Consider the following 18,396-nt stretch of genomic DNA (forward strand, 5'->3'; position numbering starts at 1 on the left):
GCCAACTGGTTGCTGTTATCTGACCTCCATGCCAGCTTTAAATATTTTTAAACTTACATAAACTAAGGTCTAAATTATTGTATTTTTAAAATTAGGGTTGTTTTTTGTTATCAATAACTAAGCAGTGATAACAAGTTAATATGTTGTGTAACAAATAACCATTTAACTGCACATTTTAAGACTCTAACTGCACATTCTAACAGTCCTGATTGTAAGTATCAATAAATTTTGCATCACAAACAACTTTAATTTCTTGGGTTATTTTTTACCTATCTAAAAGACGGTATAACAGTTAACACCTGGTTTATATTTAAATTGTTTTATATTTGCCTAAAGAATTATACACAACCCCATTTACATATTTAATGTAGTATTTTGTACATCATTATTATATAAGTCATCATCTTTTAATTCTGATTATTGAGTAAATTTATAAAAATCAAACATAATTTAACGATATAAGGTTAATAATTTACTAGCACAGTTTTTTTAACTCTCCTATCAGATCAAAAATGTAATTTTCAAAAAAAAAATAAAAATAATTTTGTATTGTGAAAATAACTTGAAAATACCTGTTTTAGGAAATGTAGAATCGTATATTGAAGCCCCAGGCACGAATGCTCCACCATATTGCTTAAGGTGAGTGATGTTTTCATGGCGAGTGATGTTTTGAGTGATCTCGTTTTGATGAAAATCACGAATTACGTTGACTTGTGGGTTATTAAAGTTTATCACAGAATCTATAATAAAATTAATTTAATATTATTAATAAAATTTGCATTGCTAATATGTTGCATAGAATAATGTTTTGTTAGGTTTATAAATAAAATAGTCTATAAATAGAGGTCTGGTTTTTATAATTAGGCAAACCCAATTATATAAAAATAATAAACAACTTACTTGGAGGCAAATTCCTTGAAATTTCAGCAAAATCGCCGCCAGAAACATTTAAACTAACTGGTCCTGCTTGCAATTTCTGTAAAATAAATATAAGGAGAACATTTAATAAATATAACGTTTTAAAATGAGTAAATCAGTGATTTTGATGTCGAAGACATTTGTACTAAAAATCACTGTATTTATGACCGCCTAGATTGTTAAAAAGAATATATAATTTAGAAGGTGAGTAAATAAAAGTTTTATATTTTACACAAGTAGTTTTACTGATGTAATATTATATAATACACAACATTATTTACAACCTTTAAAGTTTATAATAAAAAAGATAATATTTTTCATTTTTATATATACACCACTTTTAAAACAATAATTTATTGTACAAGTTGTTTTTAAAAATGATTTAGTTAATGCACAAAGTGTCTTTAAAATTCAAATTTTTCCTCAATTTTTTTAAATTCTATAAATTTTAAATTAAAGACAAGCGCTTTTCAACTACAAAATTTAAATAACTGAATATAAAGTTGATGTATAGTGTAAATGTAAGACTATATTTTATCAATATCAAAATAAAATTTTGCAAAAAATACAATGCATATAAAAGTTTTGATCGGTTGTTAAAATAAAGAAATATATAAGTTTTTTAGAAATACAAAGTTTAGATCGGAATAAAAACTAGCACTTTGAAAAAAAAAGCCCGCTAGCATTACTTTGGTTGACACTAAGAAGCGTAGTCTAATAATTTTGCAATCTAAAAACAATTAATTGCAAATTTTTGCTGAAAACACCGGTCTTTTTTCTTTAAATTTTGTTTCAAGGCGTAAATCAAAGTAAATTTATATATTCTAAAAACCAGCATATATAGATCAAAACTTATTTATAGATTAAACTTTACAATTTTTTTTTAAATATAAATAAAATACTGTATTACACTTTGGCTATATGACGCAAACTTCCCGGGTTAAACACTGTCCAAAACTTCTGGTATATATACGATGATCACCACAAGATCAATGTTTATTTAATAGTTTTATGTAAAGAGGTCAAACATTTTTAAGAGGTATTTAGTAGGGATGTGTCGAGCCGAGTGCTCGGGCTCGTACTCGTGTACAAGCCTAGGCATTTTTAAAGGCTCAGTTTTTGCCGAGCTTTCACGTTAAATTATCCGAGCATTATCAACTAAATTAATTTTTTTCTTTTCGGTAAATTATAATGCAAATCGAACGCCGTGCAGTGTTATAACTTTTTAAATACAATAGTTTTATAATTCACACTGCGAAAAATTCATCGGTTTACCTATAAATATACTAATACATATTAGTATCTCTATGGTTTTATTATATCACGCGAGATATGACGTTGTTATTTAATTGTTGTTCGCCGCCAACAAGTGTTTTTATTGAAAGACTTTTTAATACAGCGGAAGCTATTACTAGCCCGCTTCGTAACCAGTTAACTCCTGATCATATCGAAATGTCTACATTTCTTCATGTGAATTTACGTAAGCTTAAGTAAATTTTTGCATTTTAATACAAAGTACAACACTAACCTAAGTTCAGCCTATTTCAATTTTCTTAAAACCAGTAAACTTTGTTCGGCATTTCACTGTATGTTTTAATGATTTTAAATCGCTTCTTTAAATAAAGCAATATAATCTTAAATTATTCATCTATAGCAAGCTTGCAGTGATATAACATTTAATTCAAATAATTAAAAAAAAAAACTTGTAAAAAATCGTGTCCACAACAAAAATTTATGTATTTTTTTCGGGCATACATTTTGCGTTACGTATCGAAAGGTCACTTAGGTATTTATTTTCGCTATTCAAAAGCTCGTATTGCTCGGCCGAGCTTTTTTTAAATTAAGATGCTCGTACGAGCCAAGCTTTTTACAATTTGGCACATTCCTAGTATTTAGGTTCTAAACCCACTTACTAAATTTAAAGTTTTAAACTAAAAAGAATTTTTTTTTAAATAAAATACCTGGGAATTGAAACCTGGCTCTTGATCATTAACATCTGGCTGCTCTGGATCATTAACATCTGGCAACTCTGAATCATTAACATCTGACAACTCTGGATCATTATTAATTGGCAACCCTGGATCATTAAGATTTGGCAACTCTGGATTACTGTTGTTAACAGTTTCTTCCATGATAAAAGTTTAAAAAATTCGAAAACTCAGAAAATCATTTCACTAAAACAAGCAGATTTTTAAAGGTGATTTAAAGTAGATTCCCTAAAAGATAAACAAAAAAGGATTTAGACTACATTACACCACTTTAATATTACATTTTTTTTTTTTAAATTCATCTCCTTGCTTTTTCTGTTATTCTTAAATTATTTTAAACATTTATTTTCACTTATTCCATATATATATATGTAAACTTTCACTAGTTAATGTGAAATACATTTTAAAAGGCCATTCTGGGACAGTCTTTCTTTAGGTAGGTTTATTTCGGTTAGTCCCTTTATAACATCCAATTTACTTTCCTACTAGAGCTATACTGGGTTATATGAAATGTAGTTATTTTTTCAATTTTTTTTTACACTGTAACTACTACCAACAGCGATAGAATTTTATTTTTATTGTAAGTAAAATGTGTCAAAATTTTCCTTTTTTCCGAACACTTTTGTTTTTTTTGGTTTTGTCAGGGAGATCAGAAGATTTAGCAATAATTTCAGCCTGCAAAAACTGAAATTTCCATGTATAATGTCAGCGTAAAAAAATAAAAGTATATACTATTTATATATGAGTTTTGATAAATTGTTACGATAAATACATATGTTAGTTTTTAGAATGTCTTTTTTTTACAATTTAAATTTTTTTTCCTGATAGACAGGATACAGATATATTAAACTGTGGTGTGTTGTAGCTTATTTTGGATAAATCCGCATAAGCTAACTTTAAATTTCATAAACAAAAATTTTTTGATGTTAATTTAAAATGGAATTGTTATTTATTTGCTGACAAACTTTGACGTATTTTTCCTCCCTATTTTAATAATAAGTTTCGAATGATTTTAACTTTAACTTGTTTATCGAATTTTAACTCTTTTTACCTGAATTTTAACTCTTTTTACTTTAACCTCATTTTTCTGGTATTAAATTATTTTTTCAACGATTTATATCCGTTTTTATTAAGTGCAATATTCGTTTTCAAAAACAGTTAGGCAATTTCGTTCTGCTGAACGGACGTCACCCAATAAATATGGATTTCGACTTAACTTAAATTCGGAGTTTATTTCCGTAAGAATTAGCCGGAATTTTAAATTCTTGTAAACAACCAACGACTTAGGACAGTTCTTAAAATTAACAAATTCGCTACAGTAGCAATACTCAAACTTAAATAAAAAATACTTAATATTTTAACATTAGCTTATGACATTAAATTTCCTGTCCATTCTTGTTGATTCCTAACTTTGGCAGTTTAACCTTCAAAGGTTCCTCTGAGGACGTTTTACATAAATAGCGTTGTTTTTAATAGTGGTAACCGTTTTGTTACGCATTCCTATGTTAAATATTTAAATTGGTAGCACTTTTTATTATTTTATAAAATTTAAGTAATGTAACAAAATCAACATATTTAAAACAATAAAAAATGTATTAACTTTCTAATTAAATAAATTTCAATATCTGTTTTTTCTTAGGACGTTTTACGATATTGTATTCTCGACCAACGTCATAACTGGCAAAACATATCTATATAATTTATCCTCGACTTAAAAGTTTATTGCACGTTGTCTTTATTTTAATTCACAACAAAATTCTAATACAAACATACCAACAAAATTGAATCACATATATATAAATTAATTTATTTTTTTCAAATTATTATTTTCTACTTCATTTACAATCTTGTTCACATATTCCTTCATTATATTCAACGATTCAGGCCAACTATACTTTGGTTTGTAGCCAAAATGTTCCACAAACTTTTGATTGGAGACGGTGAATCTTGTGCAGGACAACTTGGCCATGTTTGGTGTAATATTGGGCTAAAAATCACAAAATTGTTGTCATTAAAAGTATTATACATGAAATAAATGTTTAACACTTGCAATAACTTAACATACTGACCCTCGTCACCAAAGTATTATTCAAATAGGTATGAGGTTTATTTCAAATGGATAAGTTTAAGACCACAACATTTAACCAAAATTTAGGTCGATGTTTTTGGTAAAATGGTGTTTTTGCGCATAAGTTTTTAAGTAAAACCTTTATGACAGTAACCCAGTTAAAAATTACTCAATAAACTAAATATTTACCTCTTTTTTGATCCCAAACCAACCCAGCACCTGACAACACCAAACAACCAACGTAGAAACGAGGATAAACAACCAAAACGGCAACACTGGTTCCCTCTTGTGGATGGTGAAACCCAAATGCTCGTAGAATTTCAAGTTCAATCTTAAGTAAGATAATTCTGGAGTTTCGTCACACAGAAAGTAGGTGTTTCCCCCAACCAAAGAAGGGGACTCCTGTACAATATAAGTTATAGTCAGAGTACAAGTTAATTTCTTAGAACTTTTTCATATAACCAAAATATAAACCAATATTTTTCACTAAACTTAAAACCTAATCTTTCAGTAAGATCATGCAGAGACATATTAGTTACAACCGGAGCTATATACGGCTGTGGTAGTGCTCGAACCAGACACCTTTTGCACACTAACCCAATATTAAAGCAGTGTACAACTAAGTTTTGTTTACCTGCATTTTCGTGGCCGCGATCACGTGACACCAAGCCACGTTACCAACGTACATTCGAGTTTGTAGCGCCTCTGGTGGAATAGGAGACTTGATCACTTTAGTCGCAAGATGGCGCAAAAGAATCGATTTGGTGACGTTGTCATTCTCGCCATAAATACCAGAACCTCTAAGTGCACACGTGACCAGTTTCTACAAAGTATTATGACGTCATTAATAAAAAGAACAAAAGCAGACAATTGTAATGACGTCACCTCTCCATTTTTCATCTTTTTTCCGTTCCACTCCAGAACAAGCTCCTCCGCGTCCTTCTTTGTCCTTCCGTATGACGTCACAGAAGAGTAACAGTAAATAGTGTCTTCATTACCGCCCACTAGTGGTTCCATGGTTCGGTTTGGTCCAAAAGCCTCGATTGAGCTCGTATAGAGACAATAACCGACATTGTTTACACAACAAGCCTCCAGCACGTTCATTGTTCCTATATAACGTCATAATATATTAAAGAATAGGCTATAGTAATCTACACCATTTAGGTTCTAAAATAAATAAACTATGTTGTCGAATTTTACTATAACAAAGACGTCACTTATGACATCACAATTCCTACCTCCAACATTTATTTTCCATAATTTTTGATGAGGGATTAATTCCTTGTAATCGATGACACTGGCCATATGCAAAACCACGTGACATCCTTGTACGACTGACATGAGACTACTACGTTTTGTGACGTCACACTCAATCCATTCAACTTCTATGTTGGCATCTTTGAAAAAAAGTAATAAAAAGTCTAATTAAAACGTTTTTTAATTAATTAACAATTATTCTTTAAACTTACCTTCGCAATATTTTTTTTGTACATTAATGACGTCATCGGCAAAACGCAAATCCAAAAGTTTGAGACGAGTGACGTCATCGATATTATTTTCACAAATAATTTTAACAAATTGATTTCCGAGGAAACCTCCCGCTCCAGTCACCAAATAACACTTCGTCATTATGACGTCAAAAACAAATATGTGACGTCACAAAAGTTTAAAATCCTTAACCTTTGGACTTGTTGTTGCATAAACTTAGGTTATTACTAGAATTGACCATTCATTTTACTGATTTATTTTACTTTAAGATATTTCTCGTGATATTAAGGTTGAAGATCTTTGTAAACTGTTTCTTAACTTTTGTTTTATTTACTTAAGCGATGTTACAATCTTGTTAACAAGATCCCACATTTAAAACAGAAGGTATTCAACTCTTGTTAACATTCAAAGCCTTAACTGAACATTTTAGCCTAAAGCCTATAGAGATTTGTTTCCCGCAAACGTGCAAACTTAAAGCATGAAGCATAATAAAAATTGCATTAAATCTTGTGATATGCACGTGTAAAGAATGGGGAAAAGATCGCAAATTTTTACGGCGGCTTAAGTTAATTATTGACGTAAAACAAAAAACAACAAATTCAGCTTTTTCTCAAAGTTTAATGTCTTCCTACATTCGCACGCGTTTTACGTCATAATGTATTGTGTTTGTGACGTCACTTTCCGGTAACTTGATCAAGCCAAAGGTTGATGCTGAAGAGAGCTTTGTAGCAGAGGGAAGCGATGCCCAATTGCGTCACCAAGTGGTAGATTCGATTCTCTAGCAGCGAGTACCAGGCCTCAGTGAAACATTGAACAAGACAAGCAAAAATCTGAAATATTTAGTTTAGGATTTAAGGTCTCTAAGGTCTGGTGTTCGAAACCCAACAGGTTTATTTTAAATAACAAAAACATTTCAATTTAATAAAACCTTAGATTAATAAAAACAAATAAATTAAAAATTAACAGGTAATACAAATTAAATTCAACTTTAAAAATGAATTTAATAAATTTATTAAAATATTAACTTACTGATATATCGAGAATTATGTTGAAAACTAATTCCAAATTCTTCTTTAAACCTGCTTCGTCCGCCATTTTTAAACATTTTCAACAAATTTTTAACAAAATTGAACAATCAATACCAACTGTGATGTCATAGTTTAACGTAATAATATTATAATATTTCTATTTTAAAAACTTTTTTCTAAAATTTTTCAGGTTCTAATTGCCGCTTTTTTCCACAAAAAACGCAACAATATTTACAAAATGATATTTTTATGACGTCACAATACAAAAATTAAAGAAAATTTCGACAAAAATGAAGTTATAATATCTACAATAAACAATAAAATAAAAGGAACAAATTAGCAGCATTAAAATTACTAAAAATTCTGATAAATATTCAAAGTTGTCAAATAAATTTAAAAACTAATATTTAAAAATTAATTTAAACTTTAATTAATTTAAAAACCCAAATAATTTTCTGATTTATTAAATATGCTGAAAGTTATTTAAATAAAATTCTTCTGTGACGTAACATACCCCATTAATGACGTAGTAACCAACGTAACGCTATGGAGAATAAAAATTTAAATAAAAAAAAAACTAAAAAAAGATTTTGTTTAAAACAAGAAAAACAAAAAATTGCGCCGCTAGTGTTTGAAATATTAAATTATTTTTATAAATCCTGGGGGCCAAATTATTGCTCCCAACATTGTTTCTTTCTGCTGCAGTAACGCTATTAGTAGCAGCTATTACGTCACTTGTTGTTGTAGTAATATCCGATGACGTCACGATTAGTGACGTAGTCGTAATTTGTTTTTTAATAATTTTGGTTGTAGATTTGTGGATTTGGAAATCTTTGGTTTTTGTTGAATCTTGTTCTGCAAATAAAAAATTAATTAATTTAATTAACACTTTATTTAATTAATATCAATTTATGGAAAAAAATTTAAACCTTGAGTTTCTATGTTGGGACCATTCCCGCTTGGGAATTCCCCTGAACCAAGATCACAAGAGTCTTCATCGTCTCCGCAAGGTGGCGGAGTGGAGCCATCTGTGACGTAATAAGGTGGTTGGTCGAGCTGCCGCGGAACTTCGCCTTCGATCGAAAATAATTCCTAAAAAAATATAAAATTTCAATAAAACAATTTATTTTTTTAAATTATTTTTTCTCACCTTTGCCCCAATTCTTAAACTTTCAATCGCGTTTATGACGTCACCATGAATTCCATCGATCGTGACCTCAGGGTTGTCAAATTGATTCTCGAGATCCATTCTCGGCACTGGTTTGTCGTATCTAAAAATAAAAATTGGAAACACTGAAATGAAACCGTGTGAAAATAAAAATAATCCAGGGTTTCCAAATTTTGACACGAAGTCCAGGATTAAAATATTATCCGGTTGCTATGCTCCAATTACGGTTGCCATGCAGAATTAAAAATTCTGTGATTAGCAAAATATTTGTTTTAATAATCTCTCGTCAATTAACAAGTCGCTTTAATCTTCGGTTTTAATGCGATATCGCGATGTGCAAACATTCCATTATGACGTCATAAACACTATTACCCGTGTTAACGCGGTTCGAATATGTTTTGATGCAGAAAACGTCAGTTCTGACACGAAATTAGAAATTCTGACATTTTGTTTGAATTAATTTTGACGAGTTTGAGTTTTAATGTCTTTAAAAATATCGGAAATGTCAAAAAAAAATTAAAAAAATGTTTTCAAATATTTCCTATATTGCCATCTGAAAACAAGTTAAATTTTAATAACAGAATATTTAATGAATTAACCAATTAACAAAAACTGTTTCGATAACACGATCAAACCAACGAACCTTTGATTCGAAAAATCAATTCAACAACTTTGAATTAAAAGGTTTTTAACATTTTCCATTAAAAGTTTAGGATCTTAAGTTTCAGGTAAATTGTCTGGGTGTCGTAATACGAGAACTCAGCGTTCCATTAATCAAATTCGGACGTTTTAATGAAACTTTTAACACATTTTAGTAATTCGACCATTAACTAGACCAAACAACCAACTAAAATGTAATTCCTTTGTATTGTTGTGTAAAATATTAAATTTGTTTTAATTAGTCGTAAATATTTATTTTAAAACAATCCGAAAAATAATTAAAAGTTTGGTTTAAATAAATCCTAAATTAATTTACTTAAAATTTCAATTAATTTTAAAATTGAAAGAATGTTGCAAACTTATCAAAATTAACTTTATTTTTCGGTGTTTTTAAGACCCATAAAGCTTAAATTTAAATGTTTGTAATGTTAACCAGATATAAAACTTGTTATCTTGTGTTCAAATTATTTTAAAATGATTTAAAAATCGAAAAATGAAATCCGATCAATTTATCTCACACTTAACCAATAACCTGACACCCCAAACTCTCATTATTGCGGCAATAATGTACAAGTGTGACGTCATAATAACACCTTGTTGCAACACTCACGGTTTCCGCTTTCATTTTGTTACATAATTTTAATAAAATATTTGCAAAAACTTACGATGACGTCATTTTTTGTCCGTCCCAACATAGACCAGTGGTTGCAAGTTCGAAAGAAAGCGCATTGTTGACGTCACAGAGCTCGTCGGGAAATTTGGAGAAAAAATTTGAAGATAAATTGAACAAATTTAAAAACCTAAAAATATTTAAATATTCAAATTTTGTTTAATTTAAAATAAAAAACTAAAAACTTAAATATTAACCTTGTTATTTTTGTGTTAAGATGAAGTTTTGTGTTGTCACGTGACCAACCAAAACTCGCGTCAATTTTATCTTCGGATATGACGTCATTCTTCGATACCTTCGTCACTTCCGGGTAAAACGGAATGGGTAAGTCCCTTAACATTTCGTAAGGGGGTTTCACCAGACCGCGGGGGTCGTAAGTGTGAGTTGAAGTTAACGAATTTGGACCCAATTTGCGGAAGTCAACATTCCGGGTCCGCTTTTTCCGCTTTCCTCCGTTTTTCTTCCGCGAAGGTGGATTCAGCGGAAAATTTTCTTAACAATTAAATAATAATTAATACATATTTTACGTTAATTAAATTAATAAACTAAAGTTTAATCTTACTTGATCTTCTATGTCTTGACTTTGAGATTTTGCAAACATCTTTTATCTGCAAAAAAAAGAAAATGGTTTTAATTGGAAACACTGACAAAAAATAAATGGAAACCCTGAAAATTATCATTTTACAAAATTTAATATTATTGTGACGTCAATCAAATTTTGACAGTTCATGTCAAAGGTTAAACTGTATATTTTGTTACAAAACAATCGCTGTTATTATGTCACAACAGGATTCAAAGTTTGGAGAAAAATATAAACAATCAATTTCAAGGTTTTAACATTTCCTGTGAAGATTTCAGACGAAAAAAATCAAAGAAAACAAAAAAGATTTTAACTCAATTTCTTTACATGTTAACCTCTGCTTAACTTAAAAACACGAAATTTTAATTCTTCTTATTTGGAATATTCATGCTTTGCCGGTTATTTATACGATTTCTATGTTTTGTTCTACCTCGTTATGGCTCATTGAACAAAAAAATAAACAAATTTTTCGGGTAAACAAATTAGTTTTTAAATTACTTAACTTTATTTTTCGTAATTTTTAAATAAAAAAATAAAATTTAAGCTAAAGTAGGTTTTTTTAATTGATAATTAGCCGAAAATAATTGTCCTAATTAACTTATTAGTATTCGATAATCTCTTAATTTGTTATTACAAGTTTAGAAAACATTTTAATTAAATTAACTTCATTTAAAATTCGTAGAATGAGTTAACCGAGCCATGACATCGCATTTAAGCAGCGTTTTCTCAACAGTTTCCGTAGTGTAGTGGTTATCACGTTCGCCTAACACGCGAAAGGTCGCCGGTTCGAGCCCGGCCGGAAACACTTTTATTTACAAACCTTTTTTATTGTTTCTTTGTCGATATCTGACGTAGCTGATTCCACTAACACTTCTGTTGTCCTGCGTAATATTGATTCTACGTCAGAGCCTGATGACGTCAGTATTACTCCCATGTGACGTAAGGCTTTAATATAATGTTTCCAGTAAAAATCGACTTCATTTATTCCAACTAAACAGCTAAAAAGTAATTAATTTTTATTATAAACATTTTTTACTAAATGTTGGAGTAACAAATGTTGCTCTATGTTTGGACTGTTAACTCGACCTTTCCACACCAATGATAAAGATACATAATAAGTAAGTATTCACTTACCCCCTTATAACATTAGTGCACAGCCCCTGACAGGGTTTAATCAAAGTGAACCCGTAGCAATGTGAACAATATTCCATCTTAACCGCGGATCTCAAACATTGTTTGCCCAAAACCGAGGTGGAAAGACTTTCAATCGTTTGAATCCCGGCTTCAAGCGACTGAAAATATTCGGTTACTAGGTTAATGTTATTCCTCATAAAACGTTATTGCCTCATATAATTGCTCGTTAAATGCTTCCCGATAGTAAGAAGCCTTTAAAAGTGGTTTAGTTCGTTTACTCAAACTGAAATATACCTGAATAAAAATGTTGGTTTTGTGCAAAAGTTTGCTTAATTTTGATGTGATTTCGGACGACATTTTCTTAAAAAAAGCCCCCTGTTTTGCTTGATTGAGCACGCACGTGGTCTGTTGTGACGTCATTTTCCGAAATGTAGATTGTTCAAACAAAATCGCAAACAATCTTTCGAAAAATCTGTAAACAAAAGAATAAAAAACGAATTTAAATTTTATTTGCTTAAAATCCAGAATTTATTTAATTAAATACCACCGCAGTGTTGTCCGAATATTATTTGCACAAGTGCTGCCAAATATTTTTATGTTTATTATGACATCACACTCCTTTAATTATGCGGTTTTTGATATGTCACAAAATAATTCTCCACTGTAATAAAACACCAATTATTTTCAAATTCAATCAATTTTGAAACAAATTTCATTTAAAAATATTTGATACAATTTCATTATAGAGAGTGGGTGGTATTTTTATTGAAGAAGCAGTTTCTTTAATTAGGATAGCTTAAATTTACCGGCAAAGTCAATTATCCCCCTTTTCTAAGCTCAAATTTACCCCAAATGTTACGGTTCGTCTAGAATAACGCAAAAGAAGATTATTATTTTGGTAATTTAAGACTGGCAGGGTCGCGTGGCAACCAACTCTGCACCGCCTAAGTAGTTATTTCACAACAATCAACCACTTGTTTGAACTGTGACGTCACATCGGGAATTGTTGTGGCATAATAAAAAAATTAAAATGTATTTTTTTTGAACCAATAAATATTTTATTTAAAGAGTTTTTAGAGTTAAACTTTGAGTCTTTTAATGAACTCTACGATCGTTTAAGTTGACAACATTTAGGCCTCAGGGCATGAGTGGTCATAACACTACAACATAACTTTATACCGGCCACCAATTTAGTGAATTTCATCAAACTAATGGCCCAAAATGATCGCTTAAAATGCTCATATTACAGGCTTGAGTTACTGGGCTAACTAAAACGTTATTAAGATTTTACAACTTGATAATTTGAGGTAAGTAAACGAAAAACCACATTTTGTGTTTGACTGAATTTTAAAAATGCAAAAAAAATTAAAAAAAAAACTTGATAAAAAAGGAAATAAAAATAGCAAAATTATTAAAAAAATTGTTTATCAAAACTTGATTAAATCCTGTTAATAAAGTTTTAAAGGAGTTTATATTTCAAAAATATTGTGGGAACCAAGCTATCAACAATTCATTAAAATTGATTTCCCATAAATATTTGCACAAAAATAAATAAATCCTTTTTTTAAACTGACAGATCTTTATATTTGTATATATTAAATTTTAAAATAAAATACTTACAAAAAATAAAATGGCATAAAATTGAGAATTCAATAAAAAAATTTGATTTTAAAAATAAAAATGCCCAAATAAATTCAACTTTAAGGTCAGGATATCGTCAAACGTTTTACCTGTCAATAAAAAGCTGAATATTTGATCTTCGCTGCTTTGATGTTGTTATCAGTTCCTCGAATAAGGAACTCGAAAGATCTGCAACTTCTCTTGAATAAACTTCATCTTTCAACGAGGCAGAGATCTCAAATAAAGTCGAGTTTCGAGCCTCAAATATTAAATTCCTGAAGCCACCTGCAAAATTAAAAATTAATTAATTATAACAATTAAAAATAGTAATTAAGTAAGAGCAATAAATTAAGTATTTTAATTAACTTTAGTTAATTTGTTTTTAACAAAATAACATATGCCTAGTTTAAACTTATTGTAGTTATTCGAACATAAATACAAATTTATTACGTCACAATTTGTTATTGTAATTAAACAAGCACGATTGTATTTCTTTAAATTTATGACAACCAGTGTAAAAATATTTATTTTTTTAAATATTTTGGTTGTAAGTATTAATTCGACGTTTTTATTTTAATATTATGATGTCACAATACTGATATGACGTAGGAGGTTATCATGGACCACCAGAGTGGTTTTATCAAATGTTTAATCTTTGTTGGAAAGTGGTGAAAGACAAAATTTGAAACTTTTTAGATTTAAACAATTTTGTCCAAATTAAAAAAAATTTTTAAATTACGAATTTTTTTTTACACTTAAAGTTGATCAATAAAAATGACAATTAATTTAATTAAATTAAAAACATTTGTTAAAAACTTATTTAATTAATTAAACAATTACTTAAATTGGTCACGAATAACTAATTAACTATTCTTAATAACAAAATTAAAATTTATAAATAGATAAAAATAAAAAAATAGAATTAAAAAAGATTCCATCAGTTTAATCCTTGTTAAGATATTATTTTAATGTTGTCTAAGCTAAAGTTCAAATATTTACAATTAATAATTAAATGATTTCTGCGGCAGAAAAAAGACGATTTTTCGTAGAAAATATTTCCGCAAAATTTAATTAATATTCAAAGCAGAATAAATTAATTTAAACAAGCATTAAACAACCAAAAGTTGGTCAAAATTTAACAAAAAATTTTGCATTTTTTTAGAATACCAATTGTCGGCTTAACCTTATTATTTACGGCAAGCAATTACAATCTTACTTATAAGTAAACATTAGCCACCTGTATGTGACGTCACAATCAAAATATGACGTCATGAGTCCGTCATTAAAGCGTGAATAATTAAGATTTTTTTAAAAGATTGTTTAGAAACCCAAAAAATGCTTAAAACCCTTAAAAATATTTAGATGTAAAAATGAATGCAAAAGTAAATAATAAAGCGTCACGTCGCTGGTATAAGGTTATAGGTTTGGTGGTAGCTTTCGTTTGATGTAGAGGGATGGTTAAGGTATAATAACATATTATCTTTCTAAATTGCATGCTCCGAACCTGTAATCAAAATTTCGCTACTTTTTCAACTTAAGCCTCCGCCTTAAAGTTTATAAATAATTTATTCGAAATTTTGAAAGGTTTAAAACTTGATCCAAAATATCCCAAGACATAAATTCATTCTTGAATATAAAAATCAATAAAAATGTTTTAAAATTTTGATGATAAAATTCAAGTTAACCCCCCTTAGTTACAAATAATGACCACTCCCTCAGGATCCCTAATGCAAAATCGATGTCAAATTATCAAAGAGGTATTGTCACGTCATAGAACACGCTTGTTTCATGTAAGTGCAGCGGGCCGTGACCACTTTTTCATGCTCGGTTTAGTTTAAATTTCAAACAAATTCAGATTCAGCAAAAAATTACAAAAAAAACTTTAATCAAAAATAAATTAAGATTTTAATATTGCGTTAAACTGTGACATGACATAATAAATCCAGTTATGACGTAATAATGACATAACAATAAGGTTATCACCCTTGATCTGTCAATCTAAAAGGCCAAATATTAGAAATTTGCTCAAAAATTAAATTGGATTCGATGTCCCATATTACAACAAACAACTTAACCCTTCAACCACGATCCGACAACTTTTATGAAGTTATTTGTACCTGAAATCACAAACTCGGTTTTTAAGAGTTAAACAAATAAAAAAGTATCAAGTGTTCATCCGCGCTTAGCAAGACAATAGAAAAGTGTCCTTCCGCGCACGTGTTCCACTTCTAATCTGCACTTCACGCGAGCGCACGAACTTATTGTGACGTCACTATGGTAACAAATAACAACTACTTTGTCGACTGGGTTGGTCCGAGTGCGCGCGAGAATTGTGACGTCATAAATGGACGACACTCGAGTGCGAGATCGGTTTGTTTCCCACGCGAGATTGGGGCTGAATAGGGGGTTAAAATAACAACGCTTTGAAGAACTGGGGTGAACGGGGATTCCCCAGTCTTAGATGTTGCGAATTTAAAGCGATCAAATATCTTGACCCATGACCTTGAATCTCGACCTTTCGACCCCAATAAAACCTCAAAAAATTTAACGCGAAATTTAATCGATGTCACGTGACCAATTCTAATGGGGTTAAAATTAATTTTAAAGTTTTGAGCGATTTTTTTTCTGAAATTTTTTTTTTCTAACAACAAACTTTACAAGAAATCCGATCTCTTCAAAATGTTAAAAAAGTTTCAAAAAACAAAAATTCAACATTTTTTTCTTCACCTTCAAATTTTAGCAAAACCACAAAAGGTCACGTGACATATTTTAAACTCTTTAAGCGCGACATATTCATAACTTATATAAAGACAAGCAAAAAAATCAACAACTTGGAGGTTAAAGGGTTGTTGCACTTAGGTATGTTTAGTGTCAAAAAGTCAAGTTCGTTAAAATTGTAAAAATATTCACGAAAACATTTTCACAAAATTTAAGTAAATTTAACTTTTAACCTTTGCATATTTAAACTAATGATTTTAACATTTTTATTTAGAATAAAAATAATTTATTTTGCTGAAGTTGCTAATATTAAAATCCTTAAATTATTAAAATTCTATTTTACTTAAAAAGTTTACAAAGCGGTTTTAAAAAAAAAAATTATTTTAATTTGTTCATATTTTTCCTACCAAAAATTTAAACAGAATTTTAACATTTTTTTGCTGTTTTCCAGAATTTTTTTCTACATTTAAGCTTTTTATTTAAATTTTCACCAGAAATATAAATTGCAAACCTTTAAAATCGTTGATGAAATTTTCAAATCTTGTCTGAAGATTTAATGTTTTGATGTCAATGACCTTAAGTAAATTTTCCTCAACTTTTTCCAGGTACTTGGACTCCATTTTTCGTGTACAACAAGTAGGTCCTGACGTCATACATATCTCCAAATTTGAGGCTAAAATGATCAGGTTAAAGTTGACAAACAAAAAATAAATTTTGTTGTCGAGATTTTAAAGTTTCGAATAAATTATTCAATGACCACGTGACCAACACCAAGGTCACGTGACTATCGATTCTTTTAATTGAACCAAACTCGAGAATCGACTTTAAAGATTTTCTGACAAATTAACTAATTCGAAACGTCTCGCGATTGTTGTGACGTCATAATCGATACAAATCAAAGGTTTGTTGTAAGTTCTATTTTGTTGTTGACAAAGCGCGGAATAATACGATTTCCGGATCTACTTTAGATCAATGCAAACGTGTCAAAAATCCGCGGAATGAGATTAAAAGTTAAAAGTTTTAAAATTTCAGTAATAGGATTAAACCAACCCTTTTAAGACGACGTGGTGGTTATCTCTATTAAATCGGGTTTAATTTTAAACCTTTCGTCGTGAAAGAGTTAAAGAAACAATTAGGTAACTTACAAACGCATTGTGTCCAAACTAAGCGAATGTGACAAATAAGGGCGAATAAGGATCAGCAAAAACAGCAAAATAAATTCAATTTATAACAAACTTTTAAATTTGCTAAAAGGTTCGATTGAAATAATGATCGAAACATTAAAGAAAGGCAAATATTTGCAACATGGTTAATGTTTAGTTTTTGTTTCAGCTTGAACCGTTGGCAAACAAAAGATATCGTAAAACCAATAACATCTTAAACTTAGAACTAGTAACCACACCACAATACTTATAATAATAACTCCAACTGTTACAACTCATATTATGTAGAAATGTATTAATAATATTCTTACAACAAACTTTTATCTTAAAATAGCAACAAAATGTTTTAAAATTTTACTTTTTCTGGGTCGAGATGGGACAATTTTTGGTTTTCCGATCTGAGATGTGACGAAAGTTAGCCGGACTTCCTCGCAAGTTCCCCCGCCGATTACAATTTCAATTCCCGATGTCAGAAACACACAAATAACACAACATGTCAACTTATTCAAAACCCTCATTTTACTCTGGATAAATAATATTTTCCTCAACTTTAACTCTGTTAAAACGCTTAAACTTTGTGACGTAACAATAAAAACAGCTTTCTGCACTGCCAGGTGTCCACAATGTTCTAATCTGTTAAACAAACGCTTCACACAACCACAACCAAGCCTACGTCACAATCGAAGCGAGAAAAAGGCAGCGCGCGCGTTGGAATGTCGAGAAATAATTAGGATTTTGTTTAGTAACAATTTTGATTGTTCAATGAAATAATTGCAATTGTTTATTTAAAATTTTGTTTCCTATTGTAACGTCACAAAACTTCATTGTTTTAACTTAAAATTATTTCAAGTTTTTAAGCAAACTCGGAAATTACTTTAACACAAACTTACAACGTTTGCTAACTTGTTCGCCATTGTTACGTCACAATAAATCGATTCACCCGACACCGAACAATTAAGAAATGAAACGTAACAATGAGATAACAATGGGATCGCGGTTTAACTTCCCATAGAACTCGAATTTTACCCCAAATCGTGCAAAATTTGTTGCAACTTTAGATCTCATGAATTTTTGTTGCAAACTTAAAATCTTTTGTTGTCCGAACAAATAATTAGTTGTGACGTAAACAAACCGCGTACTCGTGACGTCATAATCAAGCCTCGGTTTGCACAATCGAGAATGGCCATCGCGTT

At 29.8% G+C, this 18,396-nt stretch overlaps 3 protein-coding genes and 1 non-coding gene across 4 annotated transcripts in view; 1 reads left to right on the top strand and 3 right to left on the bottom strand.

Moving 5' to 3' along the window:
- LOC145750168 (NACHT, LRR and PYD domains-containing protein 14-like) overlaps window positions 1-3,130 on the bottom strand; it is a 29,562-nt gene extending 26,432 nt beyond the window's left edge. Inside the window, exons 1-3 of the mRNA XM_082566129.1 lie at window positions 2,880-3,130; window positions 901-976; window positions 573-740 (exon numbers count right to left, since the gene is read on the bottom strand). Coding sequence (XP_082422255.1) covers window positions 573-740; window positions 901-976; window positions 2,880-3,050 — 415 coding nt within the window. The 5' untranslated portion in view covers window positions 3,051-3,130. The remainder of the gene's footprint in view (window positions 1-572; window positions 741-900; window positions 977-2,879) is intronic.
- A 1,577-nt stretch (window positions 3,131-4,707) lies between these two features.
- On the bottom strand, window positions 4,708-7,602 carry LOC145749639 (3 beta-hydroxysteroid dehydrogenase type 7-like). The gene is made up of 7 exons (XM_082565465.1): window positions 7,492-7,602; window positions 6,444-7,292; window positions 6,213-6,371; window positions 5,860-6,083; window positions 5,609-5,797; window positions 5,164-5,376; window positions 4,708-4,893 (listed from the first exon to the last, which is right to left on the bottom strand). The coding sequence occupies exons 2-7, from the start codon at window positions 6,601-6,603 to the stop codon at window positions 4,708-4,710; spliced, it is 1,131 nt and encodes a 376-aa protein (XP_082421591.1). The 5' UTR covers window positions 6,604-7,292; window positions 7,492-7,602.
- Window positions 7,603-7,729: 127 nt separating this feature from the next.
- On the bottom strand, window positions 7,730-17,843 carry LOC145750400 (glypican-3-like). The gene is made up of 12 exons (XM_082566432.1): window positions 17,562-17,843; window positions 16,552-16,713; window positions 13,433-13,607; window positions 11,997-12,174; window positions 11,703-11,860; window positions 11,389-11,566; window positions 10,551-10,596; window positions 10,186-10,480; window positions 9,984-10,118; window positions 8,641-8,761; window positions 8,420-8,582; window positions 7,730-8,345 (listed from the first exon to the last, which is right to left on the bottom strand). Exons 1-12 carry the CDS (start codon window positions 17,719-17,721, stop codon window positions 8,068-8,070), a joined length of 2,049 nt encoding a protein of 682 aa, XP_082422558.1. The 5' UTR covers window positions 17,722-17,843; the 3' UTR covers window positions 7,730-8,067.
- On the top strand, window positions 11,301-11,373 carry Trnav-aac (transfer RNA valine (anticodon AAC)). The gene has a single exon. It is a non-coding gene; the product is annotated as a tRNA-Val (tRNA).
- Window positions 17,844-18,396: the final 553 nt, after the last annotated feature.

The sequence above is a fragment of the Corella eumyota genome, chromosome 4 (genome assembly GCF_963082875.1).
Source record: "Corella eumyota chromosome 4, kaCorEumy4.1, whole genome shotgun sequence".
Taxonomy (NCBI): domain Eukaryota; kingdom Metazoa; phylum Chordata; class Ascidiacea; order Phlebobranchia; family Corellidae; genus Corella; species Corella eumyota.